General features: G+C 46.1%; 1 protein-coding gene across 1 annotated transcript in view; it reads right to left on the bottom strand.

Annotated features, from left to right (window-relative positions):
- Nucleotides 1-17,517, bottom strand: part of COL26A1 (collagen type XXVI alpha 1 chain) — a gene marked incomplete at both ends in the record, with an annotated part of 175,349 nt that overhangs the window by 26,997 nt on the left and 130,835 nt on the right. Inside the window, 2 exons of the mRNA XM_082493295.1 lie at nt 1,205-1,358; nt 13,475-13,536. Of these exons, the coding sequence (XP_082349421.1) occupies nt 1,205-1,358; nt 13,475-13,536 (216 nt within the window). The remainder of the gene's footprint in view (nt 1-1,204; nt 1,359-13,474; nt 13,537-17,517) is intronic.

Raw genomic sequence — 17,517 nt, 5'->3', positions numbered from 1 at the left:
CACGTACACTGATACACACAGGCAGGCATATTGGCCCTATTGAGATCAACAGAAATCTAACTTTACCGAGACCAGAATTGAGCTCTCAGTAGATGCTTGTGCCAACAGAAATCGAGGCTAGTAACGGGCCATTAAGGCTGGCAAAATGGAGCTTAATTATGTTAGTTTCTGAGCTTAGCTGCTTTCTTCCAGGAATACGCCTGCTCTGCACTGGCTTAACTCAAGGAGGGGCAGAGACATGGAGAGAAAAGCCAAAAGTCCCTCTCTTTGTGAAGGGGTGACCCTCATCCCCGCAAGGGCAGTGGGAAGGGGCCCTGAGGAAATCGTGCCCGGCTTGCTGCAGCTGAAAGGATGGTTTGAGGCGGGATCAGAAAAGATTTAAGTCCTTCCTCATCTGTGAGTCCACATGTACATTGGTGCGTGACCACCTCTGTGTTCACAGCTCGGCAGAGAGGGAGGGATAAGAGGCAACATTAAACCTTTAGAGTGAACAGCCCCTGGTTTGGAGGAATCCTGTCTCTAGAGCTAAATAATACTGTTTCTGACCCTAAAAGAGAGGCTGAAAGCTCTCAAAATGCCTCTCCGCAGGGTGGTTTTCCTGTTGAGCACAATCCCATCTTGCAGAGAGCATTTGCTCGCTACCAAAGCTGTGGTGTCCCTGCTGAGGGTGCAAAGCAAAGTGTAGACACAGAACCACTTGTGCCAGCAAGGCTGCCTGCCCTGCGCTCATCAGGCAGCACCGTGCGGCCGCTCCCATCGATGGTTCCCTGCTGGATCAAACACAGGGCAGCAAACGTGCCCACAAAAAAAGACAGGAATTGCCCATCTGAAAATCTTAACCCTCTTTTTTCACTCTGAGGGTGGTGAGCCCCTGGCGCAGGTTGCTCAGAGAAGCTGTGGCTGCCCCATCCCTGGAGGTGTTCAAGGCCAGGTTGGACGGGGCTTGGAGCAACCTGGGCTGGAGGGAGGTGTCCCTGCCCACGGCAGGGGGGTGGAACAAGATGATCTTCAAGGTCCCTTCAAACCTAAAGTATTCTATGATTCTCCTTTACAGAGCAGAGGGAAGGAGCTGCCAGTGTTTCCCTCCATCACCTCTCCCCTGCAGTTTCCAATACTACAGCAGACTGATAGGGCCTCCTTTTTAGCTACCCTACAGGAATCATGTACATAGGGTTGGCAATTTGGTCGAGCAGGCCAGGCTTACCAACAGATCCCACTGTTTTTCTCAGGACAGTCCCGGGATTCAGCAGGGGAAATGCGTCTGGTAGCAAATCATCGTACCATGTGGCTGTCGTCCCAGTGATTGGCAGGTTGTTTTCCAGCGGTGGGCTTCGCTCTGCAGCCTCAAGGAGAAGGATCTAAGACAGAGGACATGGGGAAGGCAAACAAGGTCAGCGGCGTGGTTTCATACATGGTCTCAATCCTGAAGGGTTCTTGAAACGCCTCTCCTTGCCAGCAGCAGCTGTGAATAACTCTGCATCGCAGACTGCAGGGTTTTGGTGTTAAAGCTCTTTTAGTTTTCTGGAACATGGCAGTAATTAGTGTAGGAAGGTGCTGCGTTAAGTTGCACATGCCCTCCTTGGAGAGGGCTTCACTGCTTCCAGAGAGACTCAACCCTGCATGGGATTGTCTCCCTGGTGAGAAACATGAAATCAGGGACCAGAGCTGGTGTTAGGGGACACAGCATTTCAGTGCTAGGTTACATGTCCAAATCCAGAGTCGTAAGGTCAGAAATTACTGAGAGCTGGTATGAGGCAAAGGGTCATACCTAGGATGCCCAGGGCAGCAAACTGAGGCGCCTCAGGACTGGTACTGGTTGTAAGTCAAAGCACAAATGCCGATCAAATTAAAGATGATGGAGAATATGAAGCTTTGAAAGAGCTGAAGCACTTTAATTTTGGAGCAAATAAAAAAAGGCAGGCAATTTCCTCCAAGAGCTCTACTTAAAAGTAATAGGATATTATTAAAACTCACAACTGTTTCTATACCTTGTAAACACTCTACCTTCAAGTAAATCCACATCCCAATGTGTATCCCTGAGCTGTTTGGGCCATTTACAACCTAAACTCCTTGGCAAAGTGACCCCGTTTTCCCTGTATGACTTAGGCTGCTGTTCATCATGCTGCGCTCCCTTGGCCACTGGTGTCCCGTATGAAACTGGAAGTTAGTCTCTAACGTGGCTGCAAAAAACCTAAACGCCCACAAGAAATAGAGGGATGGAGGACGCAGATGGACTCTGCCCACTGACAAACTCCATTAAAGTGAAGCCCGGGGAACATTCATTGCACTTTACAATCAAGATTTTTAATTAAAGTTTTTACCAAATTGGGATTTAAAAAAAATAAATTTTCTGTTTTAATCTAAATACTTCATCCCTCCTGCCTTCCCAGGCACTAAGCAAGGGTGGCATAACAAAGTAGTTTATGGATTTCTTTTGAAAAAGCCTAACCCTTTGGGAGCACCGACCTGGAGTGCCAAGCCCACATGCTCTGCTGCAAGTAAATTTTACCCCAATTGCTAGACAGAAGCTGAACAGAGGCCAAGGGCAGTGCTCACCTTCCCGGTGGGGCAGCCAAAGGGTCGGCAGCCCCTGCATTAGCCGTGCCTGGGATGCAGAAGCAACCCCGCCACTCACCCGGCAGCTGGATCGATCCCTGGCAGAGCTGCCTGCACAGGATGGACGCGGGATGCCCATCAGGCAGAAGCAGGGCTGAGGTTTCCAGAACAAGAGTTCTGATCCAAGCATCTCCAGCAAAGTCTGCTTTCTAAGCATAAAGCTACACAGGAAAATTGTTTGGGGGGTATGACACTGTGGTTTGTAACAGCACTGTCTCTCCTCGTTTGGAAACCACGCAAGCAAATACTGATTTAGGGATAAGGGAAATAAAAGAGAATAAGGCTCAAACTTTCCACTTAATCCCTAGAAGTTTCAGCTTTTAAATGTGGCGTTGTCTTTACATAATGAAGTCACACTGCAATTATAAATGAGAGTGACTTGGCTCCGCTTGTTTGTTTTTAACTTGCAATTATTACAAGGTTTATCACTTATTTATTGCAAGGCACGGTGAGAGCCAGTATTGCAGCAGCGCCAGGAATGATGAACTTCCTGCAGAATGCACTGGCCTGACAGGGGTGAATCAGAAAATAATTGAACTGGGAGCTAGGTTAAGTGCAAGGGAACTGAACCTCGGCTGTTGCAAATGAGCAAAATTCTTCCTTTGTTGCAAGGATCTTTATTCATGGATCCAGAATCTTGCTTTCTGAGTAATAAGAAAGCAAAAAGGAATCAGGTCACAATGCTTTTATTCAACAGGCTTCTCTGATGCCAGGCAAGGAAGGAATCGGTTCAGCCTGTCTCATGCACGTCTGTTCTTTTACCCAATGACTCGTCAGACTTTCAAGGACATACACTGTCAGTTCAACAAACGCTTAAGCATGTGCCCTACCATAATCGTGCTTAATTCCCATTGACGTGGGACTCAAGTGCGCACTGAAGATCTTTTCTGAATCACTTTATACTATTCTATTATCTTCTTACTTCCCCAGCAAAACACCTGGACATTGCCAAAGCGAACTCAGCAACAGAGGCAAAACTACTCCTGGAGGCAGCAAATGAGAGGGGCTACAGCCAGGGCAGGGTCAGGATGCTCCTGCTGGGAGGAAAGGGCCGACAAGGGCTGTCTTGGACGGTGTTTTGCCGCAGCCCAGCAGTGCGGTGGGAAAAGGTAATATTAAATCAATAGCAGCGATGGTCAGAGACCAGCAAACCGCAGGGGTCCAGGGCCCTCCCGGGCTGCGCAAGCGGCACTAGCACAGCTCTGCCGAAGGTTGCATCTGGAGTGGAACAGCTCCAAATCATTTTTATGGGTGGTAATAAAAATGTGTTACCACATAATCAACACAAAACAGTGGCAACGGTATCCTTTTCATTAAAACAACATGTTTTAAATGAGTGCTCTGCTGATAAACGCTGTAAAAAATTTAAAGGCATGCACAGAATAATCCCGTATGCTCTTTTATAAATTTACTATATATACTTAGCAGTCATTAAGGCTCGAACCATGGTAACAAGTTTATTTTCCCTGGGCACAAAATGATAGAGGTCAGGAAGTCTCCAGGCTTGAAATTGCTGAGAAATTCTAGTTTTTATGATTAGGACTGAAGAAGTGCCCAAAAGAAATAAAGTAGAAAAAAGAGAACTCTCACATCCGTGAGATCCACAGAGCCAAACTAAAGAAGGAAAAGCACGAGGGATTTAGTCACACTCAAAATCTCAAACTATACACGGTTCTTTCAACAAGGAGTGTCCTCTCATAAGCTAGCACAGCACATAGCGCAAACAGGGTCCTTATACATTATTGCAATAGCGCTGGAGCCATTCATCTATTTTCTGTCACGTTCTGTTTTTCTTAAGGCTGCCATTGCCTTAGTCAAGGGACTCGACGAGAATTCCCACTTTCATTAAACAAAAAAAGAAAGTTTCTAACCCTCTGAGTAAACTGCTGGAAAATGATACCACAGAGGCTCACAGCCAGAAAGCAAATTAGCAAAACGTGCAACGTATTAAAGTCTCAGTATTAAAGTCTTGGTATTTTCTAGTCAATCAGGTTGAGGTAGAAAGGGGGCTAACACCAACTGAAGAACATGTGGCTTTGATGGGAAATCCTCCTGGCAAGCAGTGCCCACTTCTGTTACTATTACTACTTCCAAGGCAAAAATTGTTAGGAAAAAAAATGGAGAATAGAGGCAGAAAACATCCTAATGCCACCATGTAAATGAAGTATGTCTTGATGCCACGGGTAACATTAGTCACCCAACCACCTAGAGCAGGTACAGAGACTAGCTGAAGGGCAGTGCTTTTGGTGTCAGCAGGGCAGATCCCTGCAGGAGACATGAAGGCCTTTCCTCCCCAGTTTGTGCTGCGTTGCACAAGGTGAAGGATGGCCTCGACTCAACAAAACACTTGGGCTTTTGTCTTTTTGCATGTATGGAAGCAAAAGTCACATCTGAGCCTAAGCGGACACGCTGAACTGGAGCCTCTGGCAACAGAGGTCCCACCAGCATGAGGGCTTGTCTCTGGTTTCCAGACCCCACCTCTCAGGCGCAGCTGAACTGGGTCAGAAAGCTGGGAAGAGCTGAAAGGGGCCGTGTCTCCTGCCAACACCGCAGCAGGAGATGGGCCCGAGGTAGGAGACGGCATGTGAACACGAAGGGAATGCAGGAGGGATGACGCACTGCACTGGCCACGGAGCTCGCAGGCCAGTGCCAGCGGCAGAGGTTATTGCCTGCAAAACTCACCCCTGAGCCTTTCGAGTCCCACAGAGCCACCGGGCTCACCTCTGTACAAGATCTGGCGCTCACTCTTCTGTGGCTCACAGCCTGGCTCTTCACTGCGGGGCCCGCGCACACGTATTGCCCTCAGCAGGGACATTAGTGCTATATGCCTGAAGCTCAGTCCCAGCTTACTCAGCCCACCTCCCCCTTTTCTATTTGCCAGCATAAACTTTCTAAACTTCAGACACATACCACATTTCTTGCGTCAGATCAAAAGCTCAGGCCAGGGACAATGGAAACGGGAGGAAGGTTTTCATCTTCTTGAGATGTTCTGTGTCAGAGGACGTTTTTTGGCTTGTAGTGGCTTTCAAGAACCCTATTTTGGTTGTTCCCACACATCAAAAGAAGATTTCACAAACACAGCCTCCTCCCATCATCTGTCCTCCGCTCGCATTCCTGATGTCCTGTAACTAGTAGGTGCTAGAAACAAGGAAAGAACAGCCGGGCTTCCAAAGATTTCAAAGTTGATACAACAGGGCTCAGAATGCTTTTTCTTTGGATAAAAATCCACGGAAATGCAGGGGGAATCATTTGACATAATCCAGATGGATATTATTAATTAACAAACAGGGGATATTTGGTCTCTTGAAGCATTGGCGGAATTAACTCCCCTCCATCCCTCTCTAAAGAGGAGGGAAAGAAACTGCATGAATCCAGCTCATCAGCTAAAAATTCCAGTGTAAAATAAGATTCCCTTGATCTTGTAAAGATGCAAGCTGATTAATAATGGTAACTGCATAACTTGTTGGACATATCTTTCTTTATAGCAAATCATTTGGCAAAATGTAAGAGTTTTTTAATCATTCATCAAGACACAGAGCTAAACAGGGAATTTTACAAAATCTGATGGAGAATGGTATCTCTCTTGTAGCAATATGAAACCTGTGGATGCAAGGCTCCAATGCAGACTCGATTGCTTGGTTTCAAAAGCCAAAAGACGTTCAGTAAGTGTCCACTAAAATGTGATGAACTGTGTGCCCAGAGAGAACCTGGGTGACTTCATCCTTATCACATCTTAGAGGCTTTGGCCAAAGGGGACAAGATAATTAGTGCCCAGAGGAGTTTTTGTTATATTGATAAATTATGTGAGGAGCAATAGCTGATGTGATTGTAGTGATCCAATGTAGACCAAAAGGTAAGGTTTATGTCATCAGCTATTGTATGGAAGACATAAATGCGGACCAAAGTCTTCTGCCAATCCACAAGTAGCATAGTTCATGGCTTTCTGCGAAGGTATTTGGTTTTTTGTACAATTTTAGAGGATTTCCAAAAAAAGAGGATGCAAAAAGTGACTGTTTCATCAGCAGGTATCTTCTGGGGGGGAATCAGAGCAGAGAAGACACAAAAGCACAGGCTAGCCTACTAAGTTTAGATGAAACGCAGGCAGCATTCAGCAGATCATCAGACCATCAAGGCTTTGCTTGAGAGCGCAGCATTGAGGGAAGGACAGGCAGTGGTTTTACTGGGTTCACTGCCCTCTGAGACACCTGGGGGACTTCTCTGATATTGCTGCACACTGGAGATTTACCTCTGCTGCTGTGAGCCCATGCAGCCTGCCATCACTGGCACCCCAAAGGGTTAGGGCCAGGGGAAGAAGCTAGATGTGGAAAGGATCCAGCAATCCTTCAATGCTGTGCTAAGAGCTCACTGCAGAGTGAACTACACAAAGGAACTCAGAGTGAAATCAGATTCCCCACCACTACTTTAAAACACCTGATAAAAATACATCGGAGCTATAACCTTCCACCCTCAAAATCACATCATTCTTCTCTGCCCAATTCACTGCTTGTCACCTGCTGGGGATGTAGCATTGTTACGGACGTGGAGCCAGGCCAGCCTGGGATGAACTCAGTCTTGACAAAGTAACATCTGTTCTCAGCAACGGCTTTGAGATCAGCTCTCTGCTTCTCACCAGGTGAGGAGCCCTCAACTCTGGCTGAGAGATTCACATGAGCTGGCTCAAACAGGCTGAGACACTGCGTGTGCTCTCCTCCTCCGCTGGACTCTAAATGAAAAGCTGCAAGAAGAGAGCGGTGCAACTGGAAAAGATAAGGAGCTTGGTCCTTTCCTGGCTCGCCTTGGTGCAAGCTGAAAAAAAGGGACTCAAAGTCATTTTTCTCTGATGATCATACTTTCCTTATGAAGCTCCGCTAGAATTTCTGATTGAGAATCAAGTGAAAGTTTGCATATTTGGGGACAGGATTACCAAAGGATGAGAGCACTTACATGTCTTAGGCTCCTCACATACCTCCCATGCTGAAACCTACTTTTTGTCCACAAAAATATTTCTCTTCAAAAAAACAAAGCTTGTAAACAATGTTCGGGGGTATTAAACACACCAAAAGCATTTCCTAATGCAGACATAGGATTTGCTTGGCAATTAAGTTGCATGTCATAGGAAAAACACATTTTTTCAAAGTTATTTTATGAAAATATTAAATCTATTTGACTAAAAATGCCAAACTTGTAACTAAAAGACTTTGCAGGAGGGGATGGTGGAGGAGGAGGTCTTTAAAGCCTTTTTGTGGTTCTGGCAAATGATTTACAGCATTTGCCAAACACATGGAACAGTCTTAGGGGACAGATCGCTCCTTCAATCCAACAGTGATAAGAAATAAGATCCAACAATTACTAGACTGGAGAACGAAAGGATTTTAACTGTCATTCTGAAAGACGGACGCCTGCCCAAACGAGAGAAAGGCCAGTACCCAAACTGCCTCGAGTGTCCTAAACATAAACATGATTACTGCTGGTAAGAAAAAGGCCAATGGGACAGATGGAAAGTTCAGATATGAACATTGACACAAAATTCAGTTTGCCCACCCAGTTTTGGTTCATGGTTCCCCCTTGTAAAAATCAGTTAGGAAGCTGCATTGTATTCTTAAGGACATTTGTTATATCAACTGACCTACAGAAACTCAGCACCAAACTAAAAATTTTACGGGGATTGATTTAAGTTTGTTATTGCTACCAGAAACCAGTCAGTTATTATACAACTACCTATGAAATAGCCCAAATACTCCTTAAATTCAATACATTACGGGAGCTGGAGAAGCAGATTCTGCACAGGGTCATTAGGAAACCACAGAGATTAGGTTAATCACCTTCCTGTTCAGAACAGAAAGAAAATAAATAACTGCAAGTGTCAATCACATACTCAACACGGAAAATCCATGAAAGTCCATCAAGCAACTGCTAATGTCCACTCTATAGGACCAGCAGGAGCCTCACAGCCAAGCAACTGGGGTTTCCCTCCCAATCTCTCAGCCATGTCACAGTACCATGAAACATTTTCTAGTTTCCAAATACTTCTCCACTACAGCAGGAAACTGGTTTATTGTCTATCAGAGACAGGAAAGACAAACCCCATAAAACATCCCAGACAGCTGCCAGTACTTCATGCAGCTGCTCGGAAGAAGGGGGAGATATAGAAACATTTCATACAATGAGTACATTAAAACTCCAAGTAATGGTGCTTCATAACCAAAAGACACAGGGCAGTGAGGGTGCTGTGGGGTAATCTGTTCTAAATAAATGGGGTGATTTCATATAAATCGCAATGTATTGATCAAACTCTGTGCACAGTACAAAGATTTTCTTTAAAACCTTTCAGAATCTTCTGCGTGGGTAATCACATTACAAGGACTGTTGTCATGCAAAAAATATGCACGTCATTTATCAATCACACAATGAATCAATCAGACACTAGATATGTAATGTTATCTCCCTGCATTAAAGCTGTAAGCGAAATGCCACGAACTTCTCAAAAGCGGTGTCAAGAGATAAGACTGGGTTATATCAACTCAGATCAAATGCTGCACTCAAGCTCCAACCAAAAGCTGGGATTAATATCGCACTGCCTGTAGCACTGCGGTGGAGCTTATTAAAAGAAACTGGGAGAACAAAATGAGCAGAAATTTTTACGCAGCTGCCTGCTTTCCTGCTAGCACTGCCGGCCGTGGGCAGCGGTGCCGCGCTCTCCTGCCATTGCAGCTCTCTTGAGCTTCAGTGGAGTTTGTCGGGGCTCAGTCCCGTGACACAGGAGGGCAGCATCAGGCTTGGGAAACTCCGAAGGAAGGGCTGTACACTCTTCCCAAGAAAGAAAGATGTCATGGGTAAGAAGTAAGGTTTGGCATGTCGGGGGTTGGGGAGGGGGTAGTTTTCTTCCTGCCCCGCACACTTTCTTGTCCTTGACCCCAGGCCCAACGCCATCCTCCCTGACATCGAGCCCCATGGCCTATAGATTTCAAGCTCAACACCATCAATGAAGCTTTCAAATCTCAGGCACCCAAATGGGTCCAGCATCAAGCAAATGGAACAAGCCAACTCCGAGTTACTCCAGGGTAATTCGAAACAGGGGAGACGAGGATGGAACCTGATTCCATCTCCCTTCACCTCCTTTCCTGCAGAAACATCCACAGCTACAAGGACAACCTAGAGCAAGCAGCATTAAGGAAAGCATAAGACATGTGAAGAGTTTGTTCTGCCACGCAGTTCAGCCATGTCTTGAAGTCTCTCTCCTTCCCAAGGGCTATATAAGCACCAATCTCTAATGAGTCATTTTTCATTACATTTGCTCTGTGTTTATTCTCGCTTCTCGCTTTCTGATCCAACTCTCATATTACAAAAATCAGACGGTTACTTTTGTTACCTCATTTGGATGCTGATCTTACAAGTTGGAGGAACCACCGCATCCTTGTAATAAGAAAGATGAGACCATTTCTGCTTATATCCCCATTTTTTAGGGGGACAGCTATAAAAGCCTGCAGGAGTGGGGAAAGAAGAAATCACAGTCCTGTAGCTTCTTCTTCCACAACTGAGTTTACATTTCCTTAACTTGCCCTTCACAGCCACTAGAGGACAAACATGCATTTTACATATCCTCACTCATAACCAAGAAAGGCTCTTGGCTCCTCGTCCCCATTGCAGAGGTGTGAGGAAGAGATTATTTTCCACCTGTCCCGAACCTATTCTATTGAAGCAAATCTTCTCACCCAGCACCGATCTGCCCGGGTCCACAGTGCCTTCAGCGGTAGCCTTCCACGCGTTTGCTTTCACCCTTGCACCTCGCAGTATTTATAACAGGTCTGCACAGGCTTCACATGCCTCACCCTATAGCAGGTGCCAATGGCCCGACCTGCTCGCAGCTGGCTGGCTACACTGAGGTGGCTGATCTCACCCACTGCTATTCCCTGAGCTCACCATGGTCATGCTGGGCTGGAAACTCAAAAGAGCAAAGGCAGCAAAGCTCCTCAACTTCAGCTGTCTCCAGACGGAGCAGGACTGGGGCAGGAAAATCCATCTCTGCTCATAGGAAGGATGAACTTCCACATCTGCCTTCGCAGAACAAGACAGCAAAAATCAGGGGGAATCATTCTCCAACACTGGTAGGGGATGTGTGTACCCATCCCTGGAGGAAGGATGACTCCTGTCTTCCTCTGAACAGCTTCAGGCTGTTGTTGTGGTAAAATGAGACATTACAAGACAACAGTTTGGAGAGCTGAGAGACAACTTTACATCCGGATCATCCGGCAAAATAGGGACCTTTCTCCAACCAGCAGGAATACAGACAATCCTAAACAAATTCAAGTGTCTTTTTAATGGCACTAGCTATTATTAAACAACAACTGAGGTCATTACATTGCTACATAGATCAAACTGAACTTAAATTAACCTTGAAAAAGGGTGAATCAGCATATTTCTCTTGTGAACAGCACTAGCATTCGTGTAATGTTGCTTCACTCTCCATTTAATTGCTACAGTCGATTTTTGCACAGCACCTACAGCTTTTCAAACAAAGCAGAAGCCAAAAGATTGATAATGACATTGCTGGGCTGTGCTGCAGAAGGCAACCTTGCAGAGACAGAGACTTCACAGTAGAAAGAAATAACTCATTTCCCTCCTTAAAAGTAAACTCTTTGATGAGCTTTGCTCCCAATTTGCGTCTTTATGGGAGCATAGTAAGTCAGAAGGAAACCATCACAGCAACGACACCGATTGCCTCACTTGCAGTACTAAAATAGAGACACGACGCACTATGCCCAAGGTCAAGAGCTGACAAGAATCAAGTTACCCAAAGCCCCACTCTCAAGAAGGCAAAGAGGAGGTAGTGTGGTCTTGGCTATGGCTGGAACTGAGGGAGTCCCAAAATCCTTCGAGTGTCATCTGCAGGGTCTGGCTGGCTACATCTTGGCACTGAACTTAACAGGCATCTGTCTCGCTGTTCCTCCTGGCAGAAGGTCAGCAAGACTACAAAGTCTTCAGCCATCAACTCCACGTTTGTTGGTGATGACTCAGTGCTCCCTCCTGAACAAAGAGCAGGTTGCAGCCAGATGGTTGCCAACACAGGAAGCATTTCCTAAGGACAGCATGTCAGGTTTGCCAGTCAGAAGACAAATGCCAGTTGCTGCACAAGTGTCCTAGGTTAGAGTAGGAGATAACATGCTCCTGCCTTCTGTAGAGCTCCCATGCAGAAGGCAGACAGGCACCAAATACCACGGGCAGGTGGCATCTGGTGCCAAAACCAGAAAGCAGATTGCTTTCAGGTGATGCAAACGTCATCCGATTGAAACCAGCTTCATATCTGTAAGACAACACCCCCTGACCTGGATTGCAGTTTCACTCTTGGGCTAAGAGTTCTCAAGGGGATTTGGCTAGGTAGGACCTCTTTCCTCCTCCATGAAGTCCTGCCAAGGCCCCAGCTGAGCTTGCAATTAGCCTCTTACGCTTTGTTACTCGACACAAGTGCTGAGCAGCCAGCAGAGCACGGACGCTCTGATGTCAGGCTATCATTTTCCAGTGAGCCAAATATAGAAACTCCTGGAAAGCGAAGGAAGGTACAGGCTACAGGCTGATTTACGTCTCTCTGAGGCTGGTCCCGTGTCTTACTTGGATTCGGGACTGCACACGCAGAGGTCAGTCACCAGCCCCTCTCTCGTCTCCAGACGCCTCCAGCTCCTCGCTGCCAAAGAACACCCACCTGCCAGGTCCCGCTGCTTGGAAAAATGATCCAGCTCATCTTTGTACCTTTGCACTACAACAGTTGTTTTCACTCGAACAATTCTGCTCCCCAGAATTTGATTCCCTCCACCCTTTCATTTTCCTGTAGTGAAATAAAACTGCGAAGGCTTTGAGGAAGTTCCAGACAACATTGCTCACTCCTTTTCAGCACAGACAATTCCCAAATTACCATAATATCATCCACTGGCCTCAAAAACACCGCATATCCACCAACCCCCTCCACAAAGGTTCCTCCGCAAATTCTTTTATGTCATTGATAACCATCAGTTGATGAATAATAACAGCAGCACAATGCCTTAAAGGAACCAAAGCACTATATCTAACAGCCAGGCTTGGGCTGTCACAGGAGGCACCACAGATCAAAGAGGACCAACTGATTCAGCTGCTTTGTTGCTAGACTGGATCCGAATCCCAGTAGGTAGAAATTAAAACAATTCGCAGAAAAAAAAAACCACAACATGAAGGTCTCCCCTTAACATTTGTTTCCACTAAACCCTGCATGAAAGTCTCCCATCTTTCAGAAAAGGAATAAAAAAAAGCAGGACTGGATCGCACTTGAAGAGAAGGCTGATAAACAACTGTTCTTAGAAAAATCTACATGCTGCTGCTACTCCTCTGTTTTGCACTCTGCGTTGGTAAGATTTCTAACAAGGCATTTTTAGTGAGAGAGACCAGAATCAGATTCCACTTCTTTCCTGAGCCAGGGGAATCACTGCTTTACATCCCCACATTATCAACCAGCTGAAGGCAAGAGATTTTTCACACAGCTCCGTCTGCCCTCTTTTTCTGGGCCAAAACCGGAGCCAACGTGTTCCAGTTGAGAGCAACGAGCTATTTATTATTTATTAGCAGCTGCACGTTTGTGACAGCATGGAAGAAGGGAGACAGAGATGCAGCTGCATAGCAGAGTGAAGCCGAAGAGGATGCCAGAGGTGAGCGATGCCCATGTGCACAGCAGCACTGCTCTCGTTCCCTGGGGCAGGACCACCACCCCAGCGTGCTCCTCGCTGTGGACAGAAGGACAGGCACCTGATCTCCCCAGGGCTGCCAACTCAACGCTTTTTTCAGCAGCAACTCTTGGAAATTTTTGCCAAACAGGAGAATAAAGACAGGTCCTTACCTTGGCCTCAAGCGTGTTTAGCCTCTCGGTCATATCCGCTAGTCTTGTGCAGTTCATGCATTCTAGAAAGAACAAAACAAAATGATGTAAAAATTCTACATACTTAGCATTTTAATCCACAGTTTTCAGTCTGTAGACCCTGGTCCTTTTTTGATCCAAGGCACACAGAAAAGCGATACAAGTTCAGTTACGGGGGGAAAATAAGTATTCAAATCCATTGCACAGGTAAACAGCCACAGCCACATTAGGTGGACCTTGTTTGGGGATGTTTAGGAGAGCAGAGTGTGAAACCAAGTTCCCTATAGGTAGAAGGCAGGTGAAAAAAAAATTAGTTGTAAGACTTTTCATGGTGTCAACCAGCACAACCTGTTGCCACCAGCAGAGACACTTGATCTGCCACTGGTGCAAGGTGGGGTGTCACATGCTGCCATCTCACAGGACATCAGGCTGTGCAGCCACTACCTCCATTTAGTCTGTGCTGTACCTTCTCCCGCAATATGTCCTAGTCAAATACCGAGAAAATCAAGGAATATACAAAATGCCCATCTCTGTGGAGTCCTGCTCCATGCCTGGGCTCCCAGGCCCTGCTACCGCTCCCACAACAAATTATCTGTCTCAGTGACAGCAAGGAAATCCAAGGCGGACCTCAGGGCTGATGCAGACCGGAGCTGCAGCGCGAAGTGGTTTCCATCTCACTTTGCTGCATAGAAGCACCAGATAGGCAGCAACCACCAAAGGGGCCTTGACGGGATGCCTTAGCAAGAACAAACGTTAACATAATGGGCTCTGAGTGCAGTTTAAAATGATTGCTTGATACAAAGGACATCGCTTATCTAAACAGAAGGCCTGCTGCTTTGCCTCTGTTTTCATTTCAACAATTTTAAAGTGAGTGAAGGAGGATAAAGCCCTGAACGGAGATTTAATCAACAAGGAGCTTTCCCAGCGCTTTGCAGCAGTGTTGAACTGCCCGTTCCCAGCTCTCAGAGAAGCTTTCCAGACTGGACCGCTCACCTATCGTGACTTCTGGAGCGCAGCAGTTTTTAGAAAGGGAAAATGACTTGCAGCATGAAGTATTTCAGAGAATAAACTATCCATATTCAGGTGATGAATCACTGCCATCTCATGTCCCACAGAGGAGAAATACATCTCTGTCCGTTTCTGGGCTCCTTAAGGGCCAGAGCCAGTTTTCATTCACTGGCCACGGAAGAAGCATTTAGTCCTGGTATTTCCATAGGGCTGGGGCTGTAATTCTTGAGCCCCTTAACAGACTATTCAGGTGCAGCTCAGGCTGAGGTTGTACTAATGCAACGGATGTTGAGTAAACCCAGTGCCTAGCTATGCCAAGGAATGCGTGAACGTAGGTTTTGGCCTGACTAAACATCACCCTAGCCCCCAGGACTCAGTTGTCCCCCCCTAACAAGCTTTGTCCCCTTTTGCATAAGGAGCCCCATGGAATCTCTCCAATCTTCACGCACAAACACTTTCCAGTTTTATGAAGCACATGGTATGCACTGATGGCTCTCAGCCATGCAAAGACTTTAGCGCATGGCTTGGAGGGCCAGGAAGCTTGGCTGTTCCACGTTAGTGATTTACAGTCTAAGAAGATTGCTTGAGTGCTAATGGCAACCAATCACCCATTGCATAAACCTTCCAAAGAAATTCTCTCAATGACCCTCTATGAGGAGCTGTATAGCTTCCTAAAGGAGCTAGACATACATAGAGCTTCCACCTCACCATACCCAACGTTTTGCAAACAAAGCATCTGATGGTTCAGGAACACTTAGATTGAGGGATTTCCTAACAGGTCAATACTGGCATGGACTTTCTTTTACCCAACAGGAAATAACATTTGTTTATTTTTATTCTCTGCAATAGATCTTGGGCAACATTTTTTGGCTTGAAGTGGCCCGTGAATACACAAGCGCCATAAGTGGATTGTCCCACAGGGATGAAAACGGGTGAGGTTTGTTTGGTCTGGATCTGCCTGTGGTGTGTAAACCAGGGAATTATGTTCTGCATGTAACTGGCTTCATGCTTTTGATCTTGCTCATCCCCACAGAAAGATAAAACTGAATAAATCCAGCGGTCCCAAGAGCCAAAAGGCGTACCAGATGTGTTACAGAACAAATAAAATATGGAGTCCTATTCTCCCTTCTGCTGGCTTGCACATATTAATAACTCCCATAGGTTTCAGAGAGACTGGCTTGAACTGTCTGAAAACCATCTCTGTGCAAAATTTGAGATGGATTGATCATTTAAGGTCTCTTTAGAGAGCTCCACTCATAAAAAAGGGCTTGTACTACCCCTCTGCACAGGGGTGAGTCAACCAGCATCCAGGGGGAAGGATATTCTGATCGTCTCTGCCAGACAGAGCGTACAAACGGCACCAGTCCAGCAGCCCTCTCTGCTCTGGAAGACTGGTTCAAAGAGCCCTCTCAGGTGCATTTGTAGCACACAAAAGTTAGATTTACATTAACAAAATGACAGAAGGAGAGAGGAAGCAGCAGTGCCACGGCATGGTGAGGTTTGTACTAATATCACCTTTGCGTCAGTGATGCCTGATGAAACATATGGAACACACAGCCCAGGTCAGCAAGGGAACTACTTAAACCCAGGTCAGATTTGAACTCTGATCCTTCCCTTCGTGAAACGCCTGGAAACCCAGATCCACACCCAAGGTACTTAGCCTGGACCCAAAAGACATTTAACTAATCCAGAAAGCGCACGTCCTAATAATGCAAAAGATCTTCTTACTAAGGCAAGTTGTCCAACCAACAAGTCTGTGTGACATTTCTCTAGCTAACCAACAGACGGACTATGCTTTCAAACACAAAGTAAGATGGATGCTCGGTACTGCAGTTACAGAAACTTCGTTCAAAGCTTGCTCCCAACACACCGGGGACCAGGCTGCTCCAAGGTCTGGGGTCATTATCTGTCCTTGCAGAAAGCCCAAGGACGATGGTGACAAATCAAGCCAATAAGTATCTTCACTGACGACTATGCACTGAAGTATTTGGTGTCTAATCCTGATGGCTGGTGGTTTCAAGGCCTGGGACTGTAAAGTTGAATTTTTTGATCAGGGTAAAAGCAATCTGCTTTATTAAAATGAGCTCGAGAATCTCACATCATTATTTCACATGCAACAAATATAACATTGGGGCAAATACACATACTCTCTGACCTGGAACTCCAGAGCAGACGCTTTCCATATCTGCAGAAATCCATCACTTGTTGCTACACAGAACCACAGTTTATTTCCCTCATATTCTTATTTGGCAGATTTGTATTTTTCCAACTAAACTCCAAGAAAGGAGTTGTGATTTCACTCTGTGAAGCCCAACCTCAAAACACATGGTAGGATTTGTTTTAGAAATATTCCAGCAGGGAGAATAAATAATTGAGATAATGAACATGATACTGTACCAGCATATCGCATGACACCCAGTCTGTCTCCATAATGTCTCGCTGTTACTGTCCTAGCACACCTCTCCCTTCCCATCCTCCCATTCCCCCTCTCCGGCTGCATGGGTAAAGCAATGCAACTGGAGGAAAAGAGAAGTGTAACATATCAGAGATGCAGTAGACTCGGCATGCTGGAAAATAACAAGTCACGTACCCTGCGCCAGCAGCGACCCACTTAAGCCTGATCCAAAGGTTGGTATATTTGATTGATTTTCAATTAAAGGCTGAGGTGGTGCCTCCAGCGCTGCAGCGCTGCAAAGGGGCTATGGGCTGTCAGCCTCTGGCTTCCACTCTGGCTACACTCCTACAAAAAACAACTCATAGTGGCGAATGACTGACTGTGGGTGCCTTGCTAACTTGGCATTCCTGCTTCGCAGGGCTTGAGCAGCGTTTGCATAATTTCATGATTAAATAGTTGTACAATTCAATTGCTCAAGGCTGAAAGCCCCACAAGTCTGCAAACTGCTTACTCTAAACAAGAAAGGCATGATAACGGCTTTATACCAATGGGGCTCTAATGATTTCAGCACAATTATCACCGTGGCACTGAGGGGAGTTAAAAAAAACAGGCCAACTTTCAC

The sequence above is a fragment of the Vanellus vanellus genome (assembly GCF_965231255.1).
Source record: "Vanellus vanellus genome assembly, chromosome: 19".
Lineage (NCBI taxonomy): Eukaryota > Metazoa > Chordata > Aves > Charadriiformes > Charadriidae > Vanellus > Vanellus vanellus.
Note: the sequence above shows the minus strand (reverse complement) of the source record. Positions and strands in the feature narration are given on the sequence as shown.